Here is a 23,009-nt window from a genome sequence, read left to right on the forward strand (position 1 = left end):
GCCTCAGGCATCAATTGGTGAAAGGTATCTCGCGAGCGCAGTCCTACCACTGTTTTTATAGATCCTAGCCCTACCCAAAATGGCCGCCGCCGTATTCCGGTCGTGTCCCCGGCAGGCCCACCCTGAATTGGCCGCTTGCCCAGGGGGGAGGCAGATAAATTATCCAGGTAGCGCGGAGGTCTTAGGATGACAAGGTAATTTTTAAAATAATTAAAATAGTGATTGCCTCCACCCTCACTCGGTGGAGACACGCACTGCGCAAAATCCGCGCACTGAAAGAGGAAGGAGGTCGGACACACAGGGAGTAATTACAGCAGGAGATAAGGAGCAATTTTAAAATCAGCTGCCCGGCTCAAGCCTCAGGCATCAATTGGTGAAAGGTATCTCGCGAGCGCAGTCCTACCACTGTTTTTATAGATCCTAGCCCTACCCAAAATGGCCGCCGCCGTATTCCGGTCGTGTCCCCGGCAGGCCCACCCTGAATTGGCCGCTTGCCCAGGGGGGAGGCAGATAAATTATCCAGGTAGCGCGGAGGTCTTAGGATGACATCGCCGTGAAGTACCGAAAATTATCTATCATAACCCAATTAGAGTCATACTTACAACTAGCCCCATTCCCATTACCAATAATCAGTCGGTTGGCAGTGTAGAAGGTCCAATCGTTTATTACAACAAACAAACTCTGCCAGAGGAGCTCCTTGCGACCTAACCTCACGAGGTCCACCAAGAAGACTGCTGGCACATTGTCAGATCATCACATATATACTGTTACATTTCGAAACCGTTACCCAAGATGGAAAAATACAAGTTGGTACAGGTTGGTGCAGAAGTGAAGACCATATATGGGAGACAAAGCCCTTTTGGTTTAGCTCATCTTATTTAGCAAGGTCACCCGGGTGACTCCCCTCTGCTAACTCCGGGAGAGTCTGGATCGTACCTCCAGGAATATGCTTATCCGGCCTCCTCCTTCTACCTATAACCTTGACAGGCCTAACGAGCAGAGACAGCAGTTTGCAACAGTTGAGCTGTATCTCAAGGGAACGGCTCCAGTGAAATGCAAGGATAGGGCTTGCTAATGCAGGGATCGAGCGAGGCCACAAAATGGCGTCGGTCGTGTCAAAAGTGTAAAAACGTATAACGTGGTGTATGTTATTTCCTAAATTACTGCTTCTCGTGTGTATATTAGTATTTGCGTGCTTTTAGTATTCTAGATGCATCACGCTAATAAACAAAATAAGACGATTATATAGTTCGGGGGGACCAAAAGTCAGTTCTGGTTCCTCAAACCCTCCTTTTAGCGTGGTGCAGCTAACAAAGAGGAAATCCTAGTCCTGAAAAACCTCCTCATCAATGGTCATTAGTTCATGAATCTCCTGCTAGAGCATCTGAGTTTTGGTGGGGACAGGGTCAGGGACGCACATGGCAATGACCCTGGTAGCACAATAGGAGCAGCAAGCCGGGCCACATTGCACAAGGATGCAACAGTTAAAAATGACACCGGCTGCCCCAGCCAGTATCATTAATAATTTCCAACCCCAAGTTGTCAGAAGCCCCCAGAACCACCCAGACAATGACCAGGACCCATTTTCGGTATGCATTTCAGCTGCTATGCGATGTAGCTTTTGGATAGCTAGATGGACAGTGGGGGCGGAGTCTGGAATATACACGCAACAGGAGCTGCCAATCACTCGGCATGCTCCGCTTCGATCAGCCAAGATAACGTCCAAAACCATTCGGTTTTGGAGCGAAACGAGCCTTGTCGCCTGAAGCTCTACAGTAATATTAGTCATGATATCAGTAGTGATATTAATGACATTCTCCACTATTCTGGACAACCGTCTTATCTCTCTGCTATTGAATATGGGTCCCCAAAATGGGACCAAACCCTTGCTAAAATCAGTGAACTGCTGTAAGGAGGTGTCAGTCTGATCTACTTCTGTCGCTATGAGCTGTCTACGTTGCCTATTGGGTACTGCTCTTGCTGAGTGTAGCTGGTGTGTTCTATGATAATCGGATGGTGCTATGTATACAGGTGGATACAAGAAGGACAGATAGCACTGCCCAGCCCAACCTCGGGGCAACCAGGTGTAAGCATTTTCCCCGCATACGAAATACACATTGGGTGGCGTCAATAATGGCGGGCTACTAAATATCTTCATGCGATAAGTATAGTTGCAGACACTGTCACCAACCTGTACAAGCCCCATCCCCTGTACACAGAAATCAGAAGAGGTATTCAGAATGGGAATGGGTACGGTGCGTTCACTGGTAACATTTCTAACCACAAAATGCTGGAAATACTGTGAATCATTAAAATTAGCAAAATCATAGAGTTCATCCTTTAACCGGGTACTATTTTCAACCTCCATATACATATTCATACAGGCTTCTGGATCCAACGATCCCTGTCCCCCGTTTCCTTCTGGGTCAAATCCCTGATGCTGTTCAATATATGCCAGAATCATATTATAATCCTTCTCAGTGTATTGTTTGGGATTTTCTATATAATGATTATACATAGCAGAGAACAGTTTGAACCATGCTTCACAACTTCCTAAATAGGACAACGGTAAAGAGAGGAACAGATCATGTTTATGCATAACAGATGGCAGGAGCCCACAAACCCAACAGTCAGTGATGTTGGTGGCACCGTGTGTCTTATGGAGAATTTCTACAAATACATTTTTCGCATAAGTCTGGCGATGTCGTTCTTTGTGGGGTGCTAAGGTGAACATGAAATGTTCAGGTGGGGGTACAGTAGAAGGTAGAAATGTTTGCAAGGGGTATTTATGTTCTAGATATACGAACAAGCCCAAAAAATAGCTAATATGACAGTTATAATCAACACGAAGGCCACCTTGACCCTCGTGATCCAGGTAGAAAACTTATAATCAACACGAAGGCCACCTTGACCCTCGTGATCCAGGTAGAAAACATTGGTTCATAAAATGGCAAGTATTGAGGTGCAATGGGAAGTTCTTCTTCCAGTACAATACAACCAAAAGGGTACATTCCTAGCTAAAAGTCCAAAAATAAACTCTGGGCTAGCAGTCCGTTCTGCCAGAGGGTTCTTATCCCTGTGTCCGTTAGTCTCACAGGCAGACCCCTATCGTTCATCTCAAGAAAACAAAGCGTTGTGGTCAGAAGTGATCCTGCTGCACAACCTGGCCGTTCACAGGAGTTAGTCTTTCTTTCTGAACAGAGCACAGTGATCAAAGTTCCAGCTCTCAACGGGTTCAGTCCAGTGTCCCACTCAGTACCTCAGACCTGCAATCTAGCAAACCCTGTCTATTCAATTGAGTCTTTCCTTATCTCCTAGCGGTGGGGTCTGAGGCACCGTGATGCTTTCTCGGCCGCAGGTTGTATCGCACATGACCCGGAACTTCCTGATCAGAAAACAGCACAGTAGGTATCTCTCTTTCATTAGAACTTTCGCTTGCCGGGGTATTCAAAACAGGATTCAGAGCAATTGCAGATTCAGCAGAGACAGGTTCACCCGATCTCGTCACTCCCTCCTCTTGCCTTTGTTCTGTCTCGCAGGCGTCGGAAAAGGGTACGAATGCAGTGGCTCTCTCGGTCTCCTGGGTCAGAATTCCCCCTAAGCGTCGCTGATCATGTGGAAGTGGAAGCGGCAGCTTTTTCAGATGTGTATCCAATGCTTTCTCCCATCCACTTTAACAGCCGTCCGGGTTGCGAGCAAGATTTGGTGCGGCTCGGACCACCTTGGAGCCAGGCTGGAGTCTCGTTCGAACTTCTTGACCAGTACCCACTGGCCGGGCTGTAGTCGATGTCCGGGGCCCTCGGACAGAGGCTGCAGTACAGATGCTACCTGCTGATGAATAGAACGGAGATCTTTAGTCAGAGCATACAGATAGTCGATCAACATAGGATATTCTATATCAGAGAAGGATCGTGGTCTGGGCACCCCCTATATATTAGCGGGCCGGCCGAATGTTATCTCATAAGGAGAAAGGCCAGAACGAGAATGAGGGGTAACTCGCAGTGACATGAGGGCCAAGGGCAAGGTGTCATGCCATTTCAACCCCGTGCTTTCCTGGATCTTGGCCATTTTAAGTTTCAGAATCCCATTGTATTTCTCCACCAGTCCTGCTGACTGGGGGTGTCGGGCTGCATGGAATTTTTGTCTTATCTGTAATCCATCACAAATATGCTTAACAAGGGCCCCATGGAAGTGTCCCCCATTGTCCGACCAGATCAAACGGGGCAAACCATAACGTGGTACGAACTCCTTGAGAAGAGCCTTTGCTGTTGCCAGGGCAGTGTTCTCTTTTGTGGGGTAGGCCTCGACCCATTTGCTAAAAGCACAGACCACCACTAATACATATTTCAAATTGTTGACGCGTTCCATGTAGATATAATCCATCTGGAGCACTTCAAAGGGTAACGTTGGAGGTGCAAAGTTCCCACTCAGGACATTTTCTGCCTTCCCCGGATTGTGTTGTAAACAGACCATGCAGTACTGTACCAAACGGACAGCCGTCCTTTGTAAGTAGGATCAGAACTTTTCTTTAAAATCGGGAGAATCGGGCTATTACAAATATTGGCAGCCGTTTCTTCCACCACTCCTTTGTCAATGAGGTCTTGAATGATGGAAAGCAGAGCCCATTCACCAGCCGGTGAGATCTTATACTGCGGGATGTGTGGCAACTTTGTGCCAGTTTTCAAAGTAATATGGACGGGGGAATGTCTAACTTACCCGCGTCTGCATCCCCAGTTGCCCACAGGGCAGCGGGAATGCCGTCAAACTCAAGTGGGAGTGGTTCATTTTTAGCAAAACATTGTTTCATGGAATCAGGGTGGGGTTGTGTCGTCAAATAAACCCCATCAGGGGAGCAGTGTATTTTCGCATTCAGCTTTTTCAACATATCTAAGCCCAACAGATTCTCACCACAATGCGAAGTTAGCAGGAAAGGTGATTCAATAGTAGCGGGACCTATCGTGAAGGGGAGTGGTTTAGAGATGGGACTGACTACTGGGACTCCTGAAAATCCCACAGATATATTATTTTGCCCGGACAGAGTCGCCCCTGGAACCTATGATCGAGCAACTGAACTATTCATTGCCCCTGTGTCAATTAGAAATTCTCAGAAGTCCCCATCAATTCCCACTTCACATAGGGTCCTTGTTGATTGACCGGGATCGACACTTGGCCCCTACTCTGTCCCTGGCTGTCCTATGGGTGGACATACCCATCCTGGTCCTCGAATGCGTAATCTTCATGATAATACTGTCTGCCTTGGTGACCATCGAAATGATTTCGTTCAGACTTGTCGGATGCCTCCTCTCTGTGCATATCACTCCGATCTGGGCCACCTCGTCCCCGTCCTCGCCCTCGGACTGCGCCGTTCTGAGCAAGCAACAACGGACACTGCGCTTTCCAATGTCCCTCCTGTTTACAATATGAGCATTGGTTTATCCCTACAGTAGGGGCCCGCCTGCGCCTCTGCCTGTTCCCGCCCCCCTGGACACAGGCCCTCTGGCTCCTCTCCCTCCTCCTTGTCCTCGGACAACTTGCTGAAGCAGCACCCGTGTTAAGATCTTTGGCCTTTTTCTCTACTTTATCCTTACTTTCGTTCTCCCTATGCTCGTAATATTGGGCCATGCTCAGAATTACGGAGGGAGTGGAGGTAGTCCAGGTGCTTTCTGCAGCCTGTAACCGCGCAGAAATTTCCAGCGCCAGGTTGGTAACAAATCTATTCACAAACAACCTAATTCCACCCTCCGTGGCCAAATCTTGTCCGCTGAAGTCAATGAAGACCCCTTCAAATCTAGTAAAGAAGTCAGACACTTTTTCATCCTTTTTCTGTCTACAGGCTGTCAATTTATCCCAGTCAACCTTTCGCGGAGGAATCAGGGTATGCATAAATGCTATTATTTTTGCTGGCAAGGAGGTAATTTCATTTCTGGGCTTATCCCCTGGTTTACGATCTCGATCCCAGCCTCTCAATTCTTCCCAAGTTCCCCCTAGTTCAGCATGATCGGCGTCATGCACCTGCCGCCATATATCAACGGGAACCAGTAATCCAAAGAATAGTTCGACATCTGCCAGAGTCATCACAGCCGAGGCCGCGGCCTCGGTCAGTACTTTGTAATAGGCGGTAGGGTTCTTGCGGGGATCGGGAAGTTGCGATTTTAATGCAAGAACCTCACTCCGTTTCCACGGAGTGTACACCCATTGTTCCTGGAAACGGGCGTCCAATCGTGCCCGTATCACCTGGTCAGCATTATCACGGGCTTCAGGATTTTCGGGATGAAAAATGGGGTGCACTTCTCGCATAGGATGCTGGGAAGTCCAATTGGGGCTTTTTATGAACATTCTGCCTCGGTATTTCACTAAGGTGTCGACATTCTTGAATACCTCTCGGGGGTCCATATTAAACTTATGAGTCCAATCTCGGATGGTATACAGTATTTGAGGGGCCCTCCCATCCCGGAAACATAATTTCCAAGCCTCTATGAGGTAGCAAGACATTTGATATAGGGCATGTTGCTGCATCACCGGCTCTAAATCTTTAATAGTGCTCCATATATCAGCTACTGTATATATATATCATTCCGCATCCATCGGGCGGCCTGATCTGCAACTGCTTCTTTTTCGCCGTACCCTACAGACGCTCTGGTGAATAGTCGCTTACCATCCAGGCCCCCCGCTTCCCCTTTCGGTGTTAGCCCCGGATCTCCGGGCGTTGTACCAGCGGACTGGGAGGTCCATATGGGGCTTGGATTTGCTAATGTTACATGGGGCGATCCCGGGGGTTGTCTGGGATCAGGAATGAGGGTAGCCAAGTCTCTCACTGAGGTAGATGGGGCACGGGTAGTCCCCGGAGAGGTGAGAGGCACTCGTTCCTCTGGTGCGGAGGCTTGCGGTGCAGCCACCATCTGCGGGGTATATGCGTTGTGGTGCGTACGGTGGGGGAGGTCTTTTATCTAACAGATCTTCTATTTCATCTTCCGCATCATTCCGTGTCACATAACTCTTATCTACTTGCAACCTGAACTGTCTATCTGCATACTCAATATTCTTCTCGGTCTTATTTTTATCATTAGCAATGGCTTTCTGAGTTACAGTCTGCCCTTGCTGTATTTTCAGGAGTTTCTCAGACCGGATGCGTCTTTGCTTTGCCTCTTTCTGCCATTTATTAAGGGTATCAAACATAGCCTGCCTACTACGTTTAGCAAATAGGCGTTCTTGCAGGTACTGGATCTTTTTCTCATCGAAAGATCTCGTTTTCGGCCATTGCAGCTCCACATTGTCCTTGGTATATTTGTGCCATAAGGTATTGAAGAGGAGGGGTCCTATCCCGTGCTTACAATACATATCATGGCTGGGAGTCCCCTCTGGAGGGGCCGGCTGGCTTTCATCCAACCTCGTGCTTCCTCGGTGAACGCAGCCCAATCATAGTTTACTAAAGCACGACATTGCCCCTATCTATCTAACTTTAAGCTGAAAGGGAATACAAATCGTTAAACATTACACTCTCATACACATGGCCATGTCTTCATTCGACTTCACTCTCACACAAATCAAGTAACCGCAGCGCGCAAACAAATCTTCAATTCACATTGACATGAAAGACGAAAATGAAAACACAAATATTTGCAAAACAAAAGGTGGAGCCCGTCGACTCTCACCTATGGAGAACCTTTTCCAAACCTTCAAAACTCAAAATGCTTCCGCACAACAGTCTTGTCCTTAGACTGCCTAGAGATAGCCACACAGGTTTCTAAACCACAGACCAATCTACGGGCTATCCGACAGCATTCATGGTTCACTTCCCGAACTATTCTGTCTAAGCCCGCTTTTTCAAGCGCCGCTCCAAATCTGTCCGAGTGCTACCCAATCTCAACTGCCGACGTTCCCGAGAGCAGTCCGGCCTGGTAGAAAACTGCGCTTCACACCAAGGCGTCTGGTCTCTATCTCTAGTTACTTTCATCAACCAAAACAGGGGCGTCCGCACGTGCAGGTTCAATACTGCCCCGTCAGACCCCCTTTTACAGAGTTCTCCGTGACCGAGGGTCACCAAATGCCAAATCTCAAATCCAGAATTCGGAACAATATCCAGCACAAGACAAGACAATACACTCACCTGGTGCACGCAGGTCTGATTGCACGTTCTTCACTGCCAACTCCCGTTAATGCCAACGTGGCTGGTTCTCTGGTTTCACCCGAAGGACTCCGGCGTGGGGTCACTAGCAGCTGGGGTTTTCGCGATCGGGAGTGTGGAGCAGACCCCAAATTCTTTGGTCTATTCTTTAATTCCCCGATCAAAATTTGCCCCTTTCAATGTCCCGTCTCTTCTCTGATTACAGAGGGACGACCCCAACGCGGAGTCCCAGCGGAGTCGCCAACTGAAGTACCGAAAATTATCTATCATAACCCAATTAGAGTCATACTTACAACTAGCCCCATTCCCATTACCAATAATCAGTCGGTTGGCAGTGTAGAAGGTCCAATCGTTTATTACAACAAACAAACTCTGCCAGAGGAGCTCCTTGCGACCTAACCTCACAAGGTCCGCCAAGAAGACTGCTGGCACATTGTCAGATCATCATATGTATACTGTTACATTTCGAAACCATTACCCAAGATGGAAAAATACAAGTTGGTACAGGTTGGTGCAGAAGCGAAGACCATATATGGGAGACAAAGCCCTTTTGGTTTAGCTCATCTTATCTTGAAACGCCAAATAGGCGACGGCCATCGAAGGGCATGTCCATGAGCGTGGCCTAGACATCCCCCCAAAAGTTGGCGGACCTCAGCCAGGCGTGGCGGCGAACCGCCACCGTCATGGAAATCTCCCTGTCCAGCGAGTCCGTGGTATCCAGTCCACACCTGATCGAGAAACATGCTGCATCCCGCCCCTCAGCAAGGGCTTGGGCGAGCACTAGGGCAGCACGTCCACAATCGTGTCCCACAAGGAGTGGGTATAACGACCCAAAAGGCAAGCTGTGTTGATAGACCGCAACCCCAAACTTAATGAGGCAAACAGTGTCTTCCCAAACTGATCAAACCTTTTCGATTCCCGATCCGGGGGAGCGGTCGGGAATGCGGTCTGGGACGTAGAGGCCTGGATCACCAGGCTCTCGGGGTGGGGTGCACGGACAGAAAGCTAGGGTCGCCCGGGCGGTGGAGTTGGGACACGTTACGATCCACAGGGGGGCACTGCGGAGGGCTTGGACCAGGTGCCCATCAGAACGTCCGTGAGGGCCTCATTAAACGGCAGTAGAGGCTCTGAGAAGCTTACTGCCGGCTAAAGCACCTCAGTGAGAGGCTAGTCCTCACAGCCGCAGCAGGGAGCTCGGGTGACTCCCCTCTGCTAACTCCGGGAGAGTCTGCATCGTACCTCCAGGAATGTGCTTATCCGGCCTCCTCCTCCTACCTATAACCTTGACAGGCCTAACGAGCAGAGACAGCAGTTTGCAACAGTTGAGCTGTATCTCAAGGGAACGGCTCCAGTGAAATGCAAGGATAGGGCTTACTAATGCAGGGATCGAGCGAGGCCACAAAATGGCGTCGGTCGTGTCAATCAAGTGTAAAAACGTATAACGTGGTGTATGTTATTTCCTAAATTACTGCTTCTTGTGTGTATATTAGTATTTGCGTGCTTTTAGTATTCTAGATGCATCACGCTAATAAACAAAGTAAGACGATTATATAGTTCGGGGGGACCAAAAGTCAGTTCTGGTTCCTCAGCCGGACACTGGATTCATCTCTCCTCCCTCCGTGGCTACGGAGGGGGGTGCTACCTATGGCGTGGTGTTGCACAGGGCAGCCAAGGCCTTGGCGCTTGAGCTCCCTGCTGCGGCTGTGAGGACTAGCCTCTCACTGAGGTGCTTTAGCCGGCAGTAAGCTTCTCAGAGCCTCTACTGCCGTTTAATGAGGCCCTCACGGACGTTCTGATGGGCACCTGGTCCAAGCCCTCCGCAGTGCCCCCCTGTGGATCGTAACGTGTCCCAACTCCACCGCCCGGGCGACCCTAGCTTTCTGTCCGTGCACCCCACCCCGAGAGCCTGGTGATCCAGGCCTCTACGTCCCAGACCGCATTCCCGACCGCTCCCCCGGATCGGGAATCGAAAAGGTTTGATCAGTTTGGGAAGACACTGTTTGCCTCATTAAGTTTGGGGTTGCGGTCTATCAACACAGCTTGCCTTTTGGGTCGTTATACCCACTCCTTGTGGGACACGATTGTGGACGTGCTGCCCTAGTGCTCGCCCAAGCCCTTGCTGAGGGGCGGGATGCAGCATGTTTCTCGATCAGGTGTGGACTGGATACCACGGACTCGCTGGACAGGGAGATTTCCATGACGGTGGCGGTTCGCCGCCACGCCTGGCTGAGGTCCGACAACTTTTGGGGGGATGTCTAGGCCACGCTCATGGACATGCCCTTCGATGGCCGTCGCCTATTTGGCGTTTCAAGGACTCCATGGCTACGACCAAGTCCTTGGGCCTGTCGGGCCTTCACCAGCAAACTTCTGCCCTTTGCCCCTTTTGTGGCCAAGGAAGGTTGGCACCCACACGTCCTGCCAGCCACAGGCCGCAGAACCAGCCTCAATGAGGCCGCAGACGTGGTAACCGCCGTGGCGGTGCCGGGGGACAACGGCAGGGTCAGGCCACATCCACTCCAGCAGCATCTGCCTCAAAGCCTTCCTAGTCCGACCTTTCAGGTCCATTCGACGTCAGTGAGGAGGCAGGGTCCGCCATCACCTCCTCCACTGGCGTACCATCTCTTCGGACAGGTGGGTGCTTCAGATCGTCCGAAGGGGCTACTCCCTCCCCTTCGAGGCGACTCTTCCAGCCATGCCACCACAGTACCACCGCATGTCAGGGGATCACTTGCAACTTCTGCAGGAGGAAGTTACGGCCCTCTTGGCCAAGGGAGCTGTCGAGCGCGTTCCTGGGCCAGAAGTAGGACGTGGTTGCTATTCCCACTACTTTCTGGTACCCAAGAAGGGCTAAGGAGGCCTACGCCCTATCTTGGACCTCCGGAGCGTCAACGGCTTCCTCCGGAAGGAGAAGTTCAAGATGCTGACTTTAGCTCAGGTCCTGGCTGCCCTAGACCCTGGAGACTGGATGGTAGCGTTGGACTTTCAGGACGCATATTTCCTCATCCCCGTCTTGCCGGCCCACCGGTGCTACCTGCGGTTCACGGTAGGCCACGAGCACTTTCAGTTTACCGTGCTCCCCTTCGGCCTCACCAGTGCCCCTCGGGTATTCACGAAAGTGATGGCGGTGGTCGCAGCTCATCTGCGCAGATCAGGGGTTCCAGTCTTCCCCCTATCTCGACGACTAGTTGTTGAAGGCGGGCTCGCCCCAGACAGTCGTCTCCCACCTCCAGACTATGGCCGACCTCCTGCACCTGCTGGGGTTCTCCATCAACGTGCTGAAGTCACACCTGTACCCCTCTCAGAAGCTCCTCTTCATCGGAGCGGTTCTGGACTCGGCGCAGTTTTGGGTTTATCCTCCCGAGCAGCGGGTTCGGGATATTCAGGCTCTGATTCCGATCTTTCAGCCTTTATCCAGAGTCTCGGTCAGATTGACGCTGCGGCTCCTGGGACTGATGGCCTCCTGCATCCTGCTGGTGCATCACGCCAGGTGTCGGATGCGGGCTCTGCAGTGGGACCTGAAGTTTCAGTGGGCACAGCATCAGGGCAACTTGTCCAACCACTTCCTGATCTCGGAGGGCACTGCGAGACAGTTGCAGTGGTGGCTCACGGACCGCAATTGGGTCAGCGGCAGCTCCCTCTCCCTAACCCAACCGGAGCACGTAGTAGTGACTGATGCGTCCCTCCTGAGATGGGGGGCCACATGGGAGAGGTGGAGATCAGGGGCCTCTGGTCTCCGGCGGAGTCCCGGCTCCATATCAACCTTCTGGAGCTGCGGGCGATCCGGCTTGCACTAAATGCATTCCTTCCCACTGTCCAGGGAAGTGTAGTGCAGGTGTTCACGGACAACACAACCGCCATGTGGTACTGCAACAAACAGGGCGTGGTGGAGTTGTGGACCCTTTGTCAGGAGGCTCTGTGCCTCTGGACATGGCTGGAACACCAGGGCGTCACCCTGGTGGTTCAACACCTGGCAGGTTCCCTGAACGCCAGGGCGGACAAACTCAGCCGCCAGTGCATGATGGATCACGAATGGCATCTGAACTCTGACATGGTGCAAGGTCTCTTTCGGTAATGGGGAGAGCATTGGTTAGATCTATTCGCCACAGAAGAGAACGCACGTTGGAATTTGCAAGGCGGCACTCACTCGGAGACGCTTTTCGCCGCGAGTGGAGTTGCGGTCTGTTGTAATCCTTTCTGCCTATACCACTTCTGCCCAGAGTGCTGAAGAAGATCAGGCGCGACCGGGCCCAAGTCATCATTGTGGCTCCGGACTGAGCACGAAGATACTGGTATCCCGAGCTACTCAGCATGTCAGTCGATCCCCCGATTCATCTGCCTCTTCAGGAGGACATTCTGTCGCAGCAGCAGGGCACGGTCCTCCACCCGAACCTGTCCAGTCTTCACCTAAATGCATGGAGATTGAGGGGCGACAGTTGAGGCCATTTGACTTGCCTCCTGAAGTCTGTGATGTGATTCTTGCAGCCAGGCGTCCCTCCACAAAAGCGGTATACGCCTGCAGGTGGAACAAATTTGTAGCATGGTGCACAGCAAAGGCTGTGGATCCACTTTCTGCCCCCCTTTCAGAGGTTCTCCTCTTCCTTCTTTCTCTTGCCCAGCAGGGCTCTGCTCTGGGTACTATCAAAGGCTACCTTTCGGCCTTTTCAACCTTCTTAAGGCTTCCTGATCAGCCTTCTCTTTTCAAGCCCCCTGTTGTAAATAGATTCTTGAAATGCATCATCCCATGTTCCCTCCTGTTCCCTTTGTGATGCCTCAGTGGGACTTGAACCTTGTACTAACTTATCTGATGTGCGCTCCCTTCGAGCCACTGCACAACTGTCCTCTTCGTCTTCTGACTCTTAAAACTGCATTTCTGGTGGCCATCACCTCTGCCAGGATAGTGAGTGAGCTCCAGGCTCTGTCTTCTAAACCTCCTTTCTTCTATGTCCATCCGGTCAAAGTTGTTTTGAGAATTCGTCCCACTTTCCTGCCCAAGGTGGTTACAGCCTTTCATATCTGGCAGTCCATCACCTTGCCCACCTTCTTCCCGCCTCCGCATCCCTCGAAAGAGGAAGAGAGGCTCCACCGTCTGGACCCAAAACATGCGCACTCCTTTTATCTAGACCGCACACGCCAGTTCCGGGTGGATGACCAGCTCTTTGTTGGTTACGTGGGAGCTAAGAAGGGAAGGTGCGTTGCACAAGCGGACCATCTCTCGGTGGGTCGTTTTGTGCATCAAGGTCTGTTACTCCTTGACGAAAAAGGAGCCTCCTGTGGGGCTGAGCGCCCATTCCACTCTGGCCACGGCGGCTACTACTGCCCTGGGTCGAGGAGTCCCCTTGCAGGACATCTGTCAGGTGGCTACGTGGTCCTCACTGCACACGCTTGCTAAGCACTGCTGCCTGGACAGCCAAGTCCGGAGAGATGGCTTTTTCGGCTGTTCCATTCTCCAGGACTTTCTGGTGTGATCTTGGTTCGCAGACCCACCACCGGGGTTGGTATTGCTGGGGTATCTATTCTATGGTAAGCAATCTAACACTAACCTGTTTCTTTCAGATGCACAAGTTACTTACCTTCGGTAACGATATATCTGTAAGAAACAGTAGTTAGTGTTAGATTCCTTACCTGCCCCACTCATCCTCCACCTTCTGCGAACCGATATCTAGGGTTAAGGTATCTTCCTTTGAGGGCCCTAGTTTCATGGCACCAGTGTCGGTTTCTTGCATGGCTCTGCGTTCCTGGCGCAGAAAGCTATATACAGCACTGACGTCAGCGCGCGTGGGCGGCGTCTAAGTTCTCCGACGTCATCCCGGCGATCACGACACCGACGACGGACACGGAGCCGCAGACGACGCCTAGCAACGCGCAGTTGTACTGCTGACAAAAATTTTCCGGATCCAGTCTGACACCTGGGGATATTCTAAGGTAAGGAATCTAACACTAACTACTGTTTCTAACAGATATATCGTTACCGAAGTAAGTTACTTGTGCATTAAACTATTAGTTACATACGCTGAGCTGAGGCCTGGCGTCATGTCACATCACCAGCAGTTTCTGTCAATCCAATTGCAGGGAGGATACTGTTCTCTCGCATTACAAAGCATACGTCTTTATCGTCTGCACTGTACTCTGTAGACCCGGCCCTAAGAAATAGGTGCCGGTGCTAAGCACCGGCACAACTTAAGCACTGGTATCTCGTAAGCACAAACTGCACCAGCTCTCTGGTGAGGCCGCCTCCACGCCATGGGCTACCGCCACTGCAACGCTGAACACGCTTCCTACCTCCACCAACACAGGCTTGAAAGGAATCCTTGTAGGGATGTGGGTGGCGAGAATGGGTACACTGTGCACTGCACTAGCGAAAATGTGCATTGCAGGCTCAACGGGCTCCTTAACTCACTCTCCTATTCCGTGGGGCCAGGAGTTGAGTTCTAACTCATTAATTAGCCCCTTTGTGATGACTCCTCTCTTCTGAGATCCGCTGTTGCAGAACCTTCCCACAAGCTGCATGCAGTTAATCACAGCAGCATTGAGGGATCCCCACGAGAGAACATGGGAGACAGCCAGTGCCCTGCCTGCGGCCCCTCCAACATGGCACGGCGCAATGCATCACCCTCTGATCGTCTGACCACCAACCTGCACAACCAGCTGCGCCGCTTCAATGCGTTCAATGGGTCTGCTCCTGAGTCAGTATGCGAAATGTAAAAAAGGAATTGTCTTCGCTATATAAAGGTTGGAGTAGAAAACCTTTGCCTTTCTCTGGTTATCGCATGGATCACTGAATGAGACATTACGTGATATAATACGAGTGGACTAGAGTAAGAAGCAGCAAATTACTTCTACTAATTTTAAAGTAGGTCATGTAAAATTGGCCTAAATTTACAAGCAAAAATGTAGATGCTCTTTGCATGTCATAATGTTGAACCTATTTATTTAATGTTATATACACATTTCCAATGAAATGTTTTCAAATATTTGATTTTTAATAGGTGTTATGGGGACAATGCACGTTTACACTGTAAAGAACACATGATCAGATGACTGTATTTACAGAATGGGAATGACCAGTCTGTAGATGTTAATCGATTTCTTTTTTACATTTTCTTCCACTAGTTTGGAGCTCACAGTGCGTCAGAAAAAAAAACAGAGGAGTATGACACCCAGGTTTGCTCACTTGTGTGTTTTATTGTAAACAGATACTGTGTTGTAGAGTGCATTGTTTACTTTACCAATATGAACCAAAACAAATAGATTGTTTAAAAAATATTTTAATGATGTTCATCATGACCAACTGAACTTGTTTCCAGTAGTTTCCTTAAACTTGTTTAGTAAAGGATACAAGTCTGCTTTCAAACATTTTAGTTGTTGCTATTTTATAGTAGCAATCTTTTTATTTGTCAACGCTAAATAAACAAATCAGAAATTCCTGCTTTTTTGTATATTGAATTATAATGTATTTTTTTCCTCTTAAATAATACAAATTGTTTTAATTTTCATTGAGGATGTTCAGCCACATGCCCTCCCTCTGTCTGCTTCCTTTCCTGCTAAGTCAGATGTTAGCAGCTGAGACTCCTAAGTCTTCAAATGGGCTTCTTACTATTCACAGCACTGGATTCTGCGAAAGCAAACATACTGAAAATATTGTTCTATTCCAGGGGATACTCCTCAATAGTCATAAGCACTGAATAGTCCCGCCCACATGCGGGGACCCCAGAGCAATAGCCAATAATATGCATACATCTACATGTATTCCACAGCAGGATCCTAGGGGTACCACCATCCAAAGAAAGGCGCAACACCAGGAAACAGACTCCAAAGGCAAAGTTAGAAAGTTAAATGATGATTTATTCAAGCATCAAATGTCCAAATGACGCGTTTTGGCTGCCAGACATGCGGCTTTGATCACATATTGCTGTACTGGTGATAGGGTGGTATTTATACATGTGTGTTATTTATTTATTTATTTTGCCATTTTGTAAAGCGCTCTGCAACCCTACGGGCATCCTGGCGCTGGGTACCTAGGCTGAAAAAGAATACTGTGCAGCAGATAGGGGACAAGGACTCAAGATCTAAAGATTTGAGTTTTTCGGGAAAAGCCATGTTTTTACCTTTTTTTGAAAGGGCAGTAGATCACTTGTTTTTCTAATGTCAATAGGTAGGCTATTCCATAATTGAGCTGCCGCTTTACTAAAAGCTCTACCGCCAAGGGTTGTTTTTTTAATCCTGGGTACATTAACAAGATTTAAAGAAGAGGATCGAAGAGATCGGGTGGGTTTGTACCAGTTAAGTTTGTTTTGGAGTGGTTGGGGGCCTAGTCCATGCACTGCTCTAAAGACAATGCAAAGGGATTTAAAAAGGATCCTCTGATGAATAGGCAGCCAATGTAGGTCAGCCAGGGCAAGGGTAGTAGATGATCTTCGTTCTCGAGACAATGCCAGCTTTGCTGCAGCCGCCTGGACACTTTGAAGCCTGGAAATGAGATATATAGGAGATTCCAATAAGAGTGCGTTACAGTAATCCAGGCGGCTGAGGATGGTACTCCTGACTATGGTGGCTCTAACCTGTAAAGGCAGGAGGGGCAGCAGCTTGCGGAGTCCTCGCATAAGGGCAAGGCAGCTACTGACCTGTTTGTTGACATTGGTTTCAAGGCTCAGCCTATTATTAAATGTGACTCCAAGATTCCTAACTGAGTTCACTGGTACTGGGGAGTTCCCCAGCTCAGGAGGCAGTGGCAGTGGCAGTGTTTCTACTATGTTCATAGTGGTGAATGAGGAGTTTTGCAGCGTATGACTGTGGGCAAAATGCAGTAAAGCACATGTGTGACATCATGTTTTACTACAGTGAATACCGCAAGTGTAAGCAGACTATATATTTGCTGCCTGTCTGCTGAAGCCAGTAATTGCCCCAGTTCTCCCGCATATGTATCCTGGAAGCTGAAATCGGTGCCTCGGGCATCCCCAGATGCAGTCATCCGAGCGTGTAAGTACACAGAGCAGCGGAAAGAATGCCGCATTGTGAGCAGTTGAGACAGTATTACAGTGTGCTAATACATCTTAAACACGCGTTAAAATACCCACACTGAGCGAGTCAGTAAATCACTGCTCTCGGTGCGTTTCTAAAATTAAATAAAAGCGCCTGTCGAACAACTAACGTGTCTAGACGCGGTGCACATTAAGACGGGAAGCATGTCTCTGATAAGAAAACATGCAGAAGTTTCCCAACAGCTCATAGTACGAAGTTCACTCATGGCCAAACAATGTGTGTGTCAGTGGCATTCTGTTCACGGTGCGCCACAAGCAGCACTAAATGCTAGCGCTGCGTGTAAAACCAAGGCTGATGTGGAAATGTCCAAGTAAAGCTTTGGTGCAAATAGAGCTATAAATGAAATAACTGAATATATGCAATTTATCTCAAAACTGCCATTAAATATAACAAAAAGTTAAAAGTGCAAGTGAGGGTGAAATGTGCACATGGGCGTGTATATGCAAACTGAGGAAAGCGTGAGTGCAAAAATAAAAGTTACTAAAGTGTGGTGTTTGTGCCTCCTCAAGAGCATTTAAGTGACATAAAAATGCAAAGAATGTACTAAGGAAAAGATGTGTGCGCAAGCGCAAGAAATATTCCTAAGACTGTCCGTGCTTGAACGAAATATGACTAACCAATGCAGCAATGGGTGTATAACACAGCGTACTGAGAAAAAGTAACAATCTAATTCATATTCATAATGGCGCAACTTTTGCAGGATTTAACAAATGCAGAACATGATTTAACACACGATATTAGTTTACACCAAGATAGTAGTGCCACACAAGATAAAGTTGCAAAATGCAAGGCTAAGATTAATGGGGTGTGGAGTCAAGAGAAAGCACGCCAATATAAAATTCATCGCGCTGAGAGATATGAATACGGGGAGAATGTGGGAAGATGTTTAGCTCAAAGAATGCGAGGGCGTCAGACAGCACAGCGCATAACCTCTATAGAAAATAGTCAAGGTATTCTAGTAGAGTCATCAGAGGGTATTCTTCAGGTATTTCATGACTATTATACAGATCTCTACACCCAAGAACATTTTTCTTCTGATTTAATTGGTCAGTATGTAGATAAATTGGATTTAACTCAATTAGACTCTATGCATAAAGAAGAGCTAGTCACTAATTACAATGCAAGAACTCGAGATTGCCCTTAAAGCACTGGCTTTGGGGAAAGCTACCGGTCCCGATAAACTTCCCTTAGAGATATATCATGTGCTATTTCCTATTATTAAAGATGATATGTTGGCGACGTTTATAGATGCCCAAAATGGAAATCTCCCCCCATCATGGGACGATGCAAGTATAATTGTATTTTAAAAAAAAGATAAGCCTTCGCATCTTCCTGGGTCTTATCGACCTATTTCACTTATTTTTTTATTTTTTTTTAAAGACCTTTATTTACACATGGTTAAGTACACGGCATGATGCCTACAACCCGGAGGCCGGCAGCGTCTTCATTAGAGCAGGGATCATTTAACACGGCCAGTTACCGACACCCTCACCGGTCCGGTGGCGTTTATGAGGTAGTGTATTTGCATGCAGTGTACAACAGGATTATACGATTATTAGCGAGTGTTCTAGGTAAACCCAGGTCTTTACTTTTTTATTTTCAGCAAACAAACCAAAACAATGCATACGCAGGTCACATCAGGCACATGGAGCACGCCGTAGATCAAACTAAGGAGTTGCAGTTCGGCAACCTATTTCACTTATTAATGTAGATGCGAAACTATATTCTAAAATTCTTGCGAATCGGTTGATTCAAGTTGTACCGGCATTAGTCTCTGAACAACAGCACGGTTTTCTTCCAGGTCGCGGTACGATCAATCACATACATCGTGTTATTGCAACTCTAGATTATGCTATTGCAAATCGTATGAACCTTGGTTTGGTGTTCTTAGACGCCGAAAAAGCGTTCGATCGCGTTGCATGGGCATTTTTATGGGCAATCTTGGGAAAAATGGGGTTTGGACCACGATTTATATATGCTTTACAAGTTATGTATAGACATCCCAGGACCAAGATATGCTTGTCAGGCCAAGAATCAGCAGCTGTTAACATCACTCGGGGTACACGGCAGGGGTGCCCATGCTCACCATTACTATTTGCCATGTACATAGAACCACTTTTAAAGATGATGGTGTCATCCCAACATATACAATCTATGGTTTTACCCGGGGGCAGTATATGCGTATTAGCTTACGCCGATGACGTCGCTGTCATAACATCTGATCCAGAATCAGCATTACGCGAAATTGAAAACCTGACTCGCAAATTTGGTAATGTGTCAGGGTATAAGCTTAATATTCAGAAAACACAGGTTATTTGCTCAGCAGGACTCTGCCCTAATGACAGTCGGGTTACCTCGGAGGCCAAATATCTGGGCATTAAAATTAGAAGAGTTAGTTATGGTGAACTGGTCAGATATATTGCAATCTGTTAGAAACCAACTAATTCATATTCATACTCAGTCATGCTTATGTATGTTAGTTGCTGTTCAGCATAGGTTACAAGCCTGCAGTGCCTATGTTTAAAGACCAAATTTAGACAAATAAATTGACAGTATGAATACTGAGTAATGTCTATGCGGTCGCACATAGCATAAATTACAGGAAACCCAACTACAAATATTGTGTGTGCACGGGCAGAGCCTAATATATACAGTAGAATATATACAGTAGATAGATATACAGCTGTAAAGTGATGGTATGCTCACTCAGGATGTGAATGCCATGTTACGCAATAGGAAGTGGTGCAGACCCTCCGTGATGTTGAGACCAGCGGGCACCTTGGTATTGAATTGCAGAATGTATCTGCTCTCCAACTGCCTCAAAATCTTCTCCCTGTTACCACCCCGTCTGAGCGGTGGGACACAATCAATAACAGAATAGCGGAGGTTCTCTACATTGTTATTATGCACATCCTTGAAATGCCTGGCTACGGGGTAGGCTAGGTCATTGTTAACTATTGCCCTGAGGTGCTGGAGAATGCGCAGGTGCACTTGCAATTTAGTGCTCCTGATGTAGTTTAGCCCGCAGTTACATTCTAATATGTAAACCGCAAAGTCAGTTCTGCAAGTGAGTCTATGCCTGATAGTGAGTGGCGCGTGTCTAAAGTCTGAGTCTACCTTTGTGATGTTCTTACCGAATTTGCATGCCCTGCAACTCTGGCATTTGACAAAACCCTTTCTGTCCGCTAGCCAATTCTGAGATGTTGCGATCTCTGGGCTGTTTCTGACTAGTGCATCCCTCATGGAAAAAGCTCTTCTGTAACTAATGTCAGGTTTGTGGGCTACTGCAGGTCCTAATGTGGGGTCTTATCTAATAATACCCCAGTGCTTGTTAATTACAGCTCTGATGGCTCTTTCCTCAGTGTTGTGTGTTATCATCAACCTCGGGGTAACTGGGCTATTAGGTTGAAGTTGAAGTTGGGGGAATTTATAAAGCGCACGTATACCCGAAAGGTTTCATGGCGCTAATTTGATCAGGCCGCAGCAGAACAAGGCAATAATCAGACCACAAAGGCCCTAGTAAATAACCAGGTCTTCAGACATTTACGGAACTCCAAGTATGAGAGGGAGGATCGTAGATTATCAGGAAGGGAGTTCCAGAAACGAGGGGCTTGGAGTATGTTCACTGAGTATGTTGGCTGCACTAGTAACCTCAGGTGTGGCTGGGACCACTAGCAGTTCCTCCCTAGGGATGGCATTTGCTCTGTCAATGGCTTTCCGTATGACAGCCGCTGAGTAACCCTGTGCCCTGAATCTCTTAGCTGCTTCCCCCTGGCACTCAAGGCGATCTTCATGGGTGCTGCAAATTCTGGCTAAGCGTAACATTTCGCCATATGGAATGCTGGTTATGAGGTGCCTAGGGTGAAAGCTGGAGGCGTGCAGTGTAGAGTTTCCTGCGCTAAGCTGAATGCAAGGAGCCATTGGCGATGTACAGATTGATGTCTAGGAATTCAGCCGAGGTGGCACTAATGTTAGCATTAAATTCCAAATTGAGATCATTGTCATTGATGAAAATTCTAGCACTGTTAACATCAAGTAGAAGTTGTTGAGTAGGCCTCGGGGTACACGGCACTGCTAGCTCCCCCAAGATGCGCAATGCCGGGATATCGGACACCGTGAGTGGTTGCTCAGTTATTTGGCCGGCTGGTACAGTGTCGGTAGCGGTGACATTACTTTGTTTGAGTTTGAATAATTTTATCAATTTGTTTCCTAATGAATTTGAAAACGTCAATTCGGGTGTTGCTGTAATCAAATGAGCTTTCAGGGCAAAAGGTGAGGCCTAACGTAAGGAGCTGTTTTTCGGCTTCAGTGAGGACCTTAGTGCTCAAATTGATAATAGTCTTGGTATCATTCTTCATTTCATTCTCCAATTGCCACTTCTTTTGTTCATTTGCTTTGGTTTTTCTGAATTCCCACCTTTCCCGCCTCCTTCGGTTGCGTCGGTGTTTGTTTTCCTTTGCGGTCTTGGCCTGAGGGTCTGGCACCAGTCGAAGACTAAAAAATTCATCTCTTCTCCTGGGCTGGGGTTCACTCTGCCCGGCATGTTGTTAGGTCTCCATCTGCCTCCATCATCTGAATCTGCTCCACTCTCTGCCAAGGAACTCATATCAGATAGGGATGCAGACTCAGCATCGTCGGTGTTGCCTGCTGGTGGTTTAGGCTGCCCCTGTTGATTTTGTTTGTTCATATGCTGTGTTCTGATGGAGTCGTATTTTCTAGCGAACGTAAAAATTTGCCCACATTCATAGTCTGTTTTGTCCTGTGCAAATTTTAACACTTTGCGTGCTTTAATAGTGTCTTCATGTTTTCTGAGGCGTATCTTAATCTCATCCCTGCCCTTAGAGATGGCATCCTTTTGGCTCATGGCATCCAACTCTTCATACAAAGCGTCAATCTCTCTTTGCAAGTTGGCCCTGTCAATTTCAGCATATTTAATTAATATGATCACCAAATGCATTGAGGCCTCTAGGTTGCTTGTGGCCCATTCCTTTAGCATGTCTGGGTTAGGTTGCTCAAAGCTAGACGCCAACATTATTCTCAGACCTCGTGGGACCCGATCTGCCTCTCAGTATTTCTGCAAAGATTTAGCCTCCCACCATTTGGTGATTTCTGTGCGCATAAGTGTTTCTAGTGTTTTCAGTTTGGCTTTGTAGCTGTCATCAGTAGTACCTGTATTAGCTTCTGCACTTCTAGCAAGACTCTGTACATTCTGTAAATTATCAAAAAAATCTTCCGCAGCTGCTTCCCTCTCTCGCAGAGCTTCGTTGGACATGATGAATCGGTATATATATGCATCACTCCCCTAAATATAACGGGCATGTTAAATTGGGGGCTTAAACTTGCTCCTCTTCTGACCTGACTTAAGCTGTGCTGCTGCTCGTACTCACCACCGGATGTGTGGAGACGTCTGGCCGGGTCCTCCGACTCGTCCTTCACCTCCTACTCGATGGGCATTCGAGGCATGCCAGTATAAAGCTGTGGAGGGGCCGTGGTTAGTTGCTTCTCCTCCCGGAGCTCATATATATATATATATATATATATATATATATATATATATATATATATATACACAAATACCCATATAGATATACATATACAGCCTGAAAACCTATCACTAGGCTCCAAAACTGCCATTATTGCATGTAAATCTTTTACATTTGAAAAATAAAGACATATAAGTCATAATATACATATGATATATATAAAGAAAACTGCCCTGCGTTTGCTTTGAAACACACAACCTTTATTTTCAAAGGTAAAAAGGCAAGATCATAGAGGCAGATTAGCCTAGACAGGCTGCATAGAAAACAATTGGAAAATTGGCGCATTGCCTTTAAGACCTCCA

At 47.9% G+C, this 23,009-nt stretch overlaps 1 protein-coding gene across 4 annotated transcripts in view; it reads left to right on the plus strand.

Annotated features, from left to right (window-relative positions):
* The window catches only part of CLPTM1L (CLPTM1 like), a 2,174,700-nt gene that overhangs the window by 1,287,951 nt on the left and 863,740 nt on the right, over window positions 1-23,009 (plus strand). For all 4 annotated transcript variants that reach the window (XM_086965311.1, XM_086965312.1, XM_086965310.1 and 1 more), the window contains one exon: window positions 15,236-15,286. In XM_086965311.1, coding sequence (XP_086821437.1) covers window positions 15,236-15,286 — 51 coding nt within the window. The remainder of the gene's footprint in view (window positions 1-15,235; window positions 15,287-23,009) is intronic.

The sequence above is a fragment of the Lissotriton vulgaris genome, chromosome 4_1 (assembly GCF_964263255.1).
Source record: "Lissotriton vulgaris chromosome 4_1, aLisVul1.2, whole genome shotgun sequence".
In the NCBI taxonomy this organism is placed as follows: Eukaryota; Metazoa; Chordata; class Amphibia; order Caudata; family Salamandridae; genus Lissotriton; species Lissotriton vulgaris.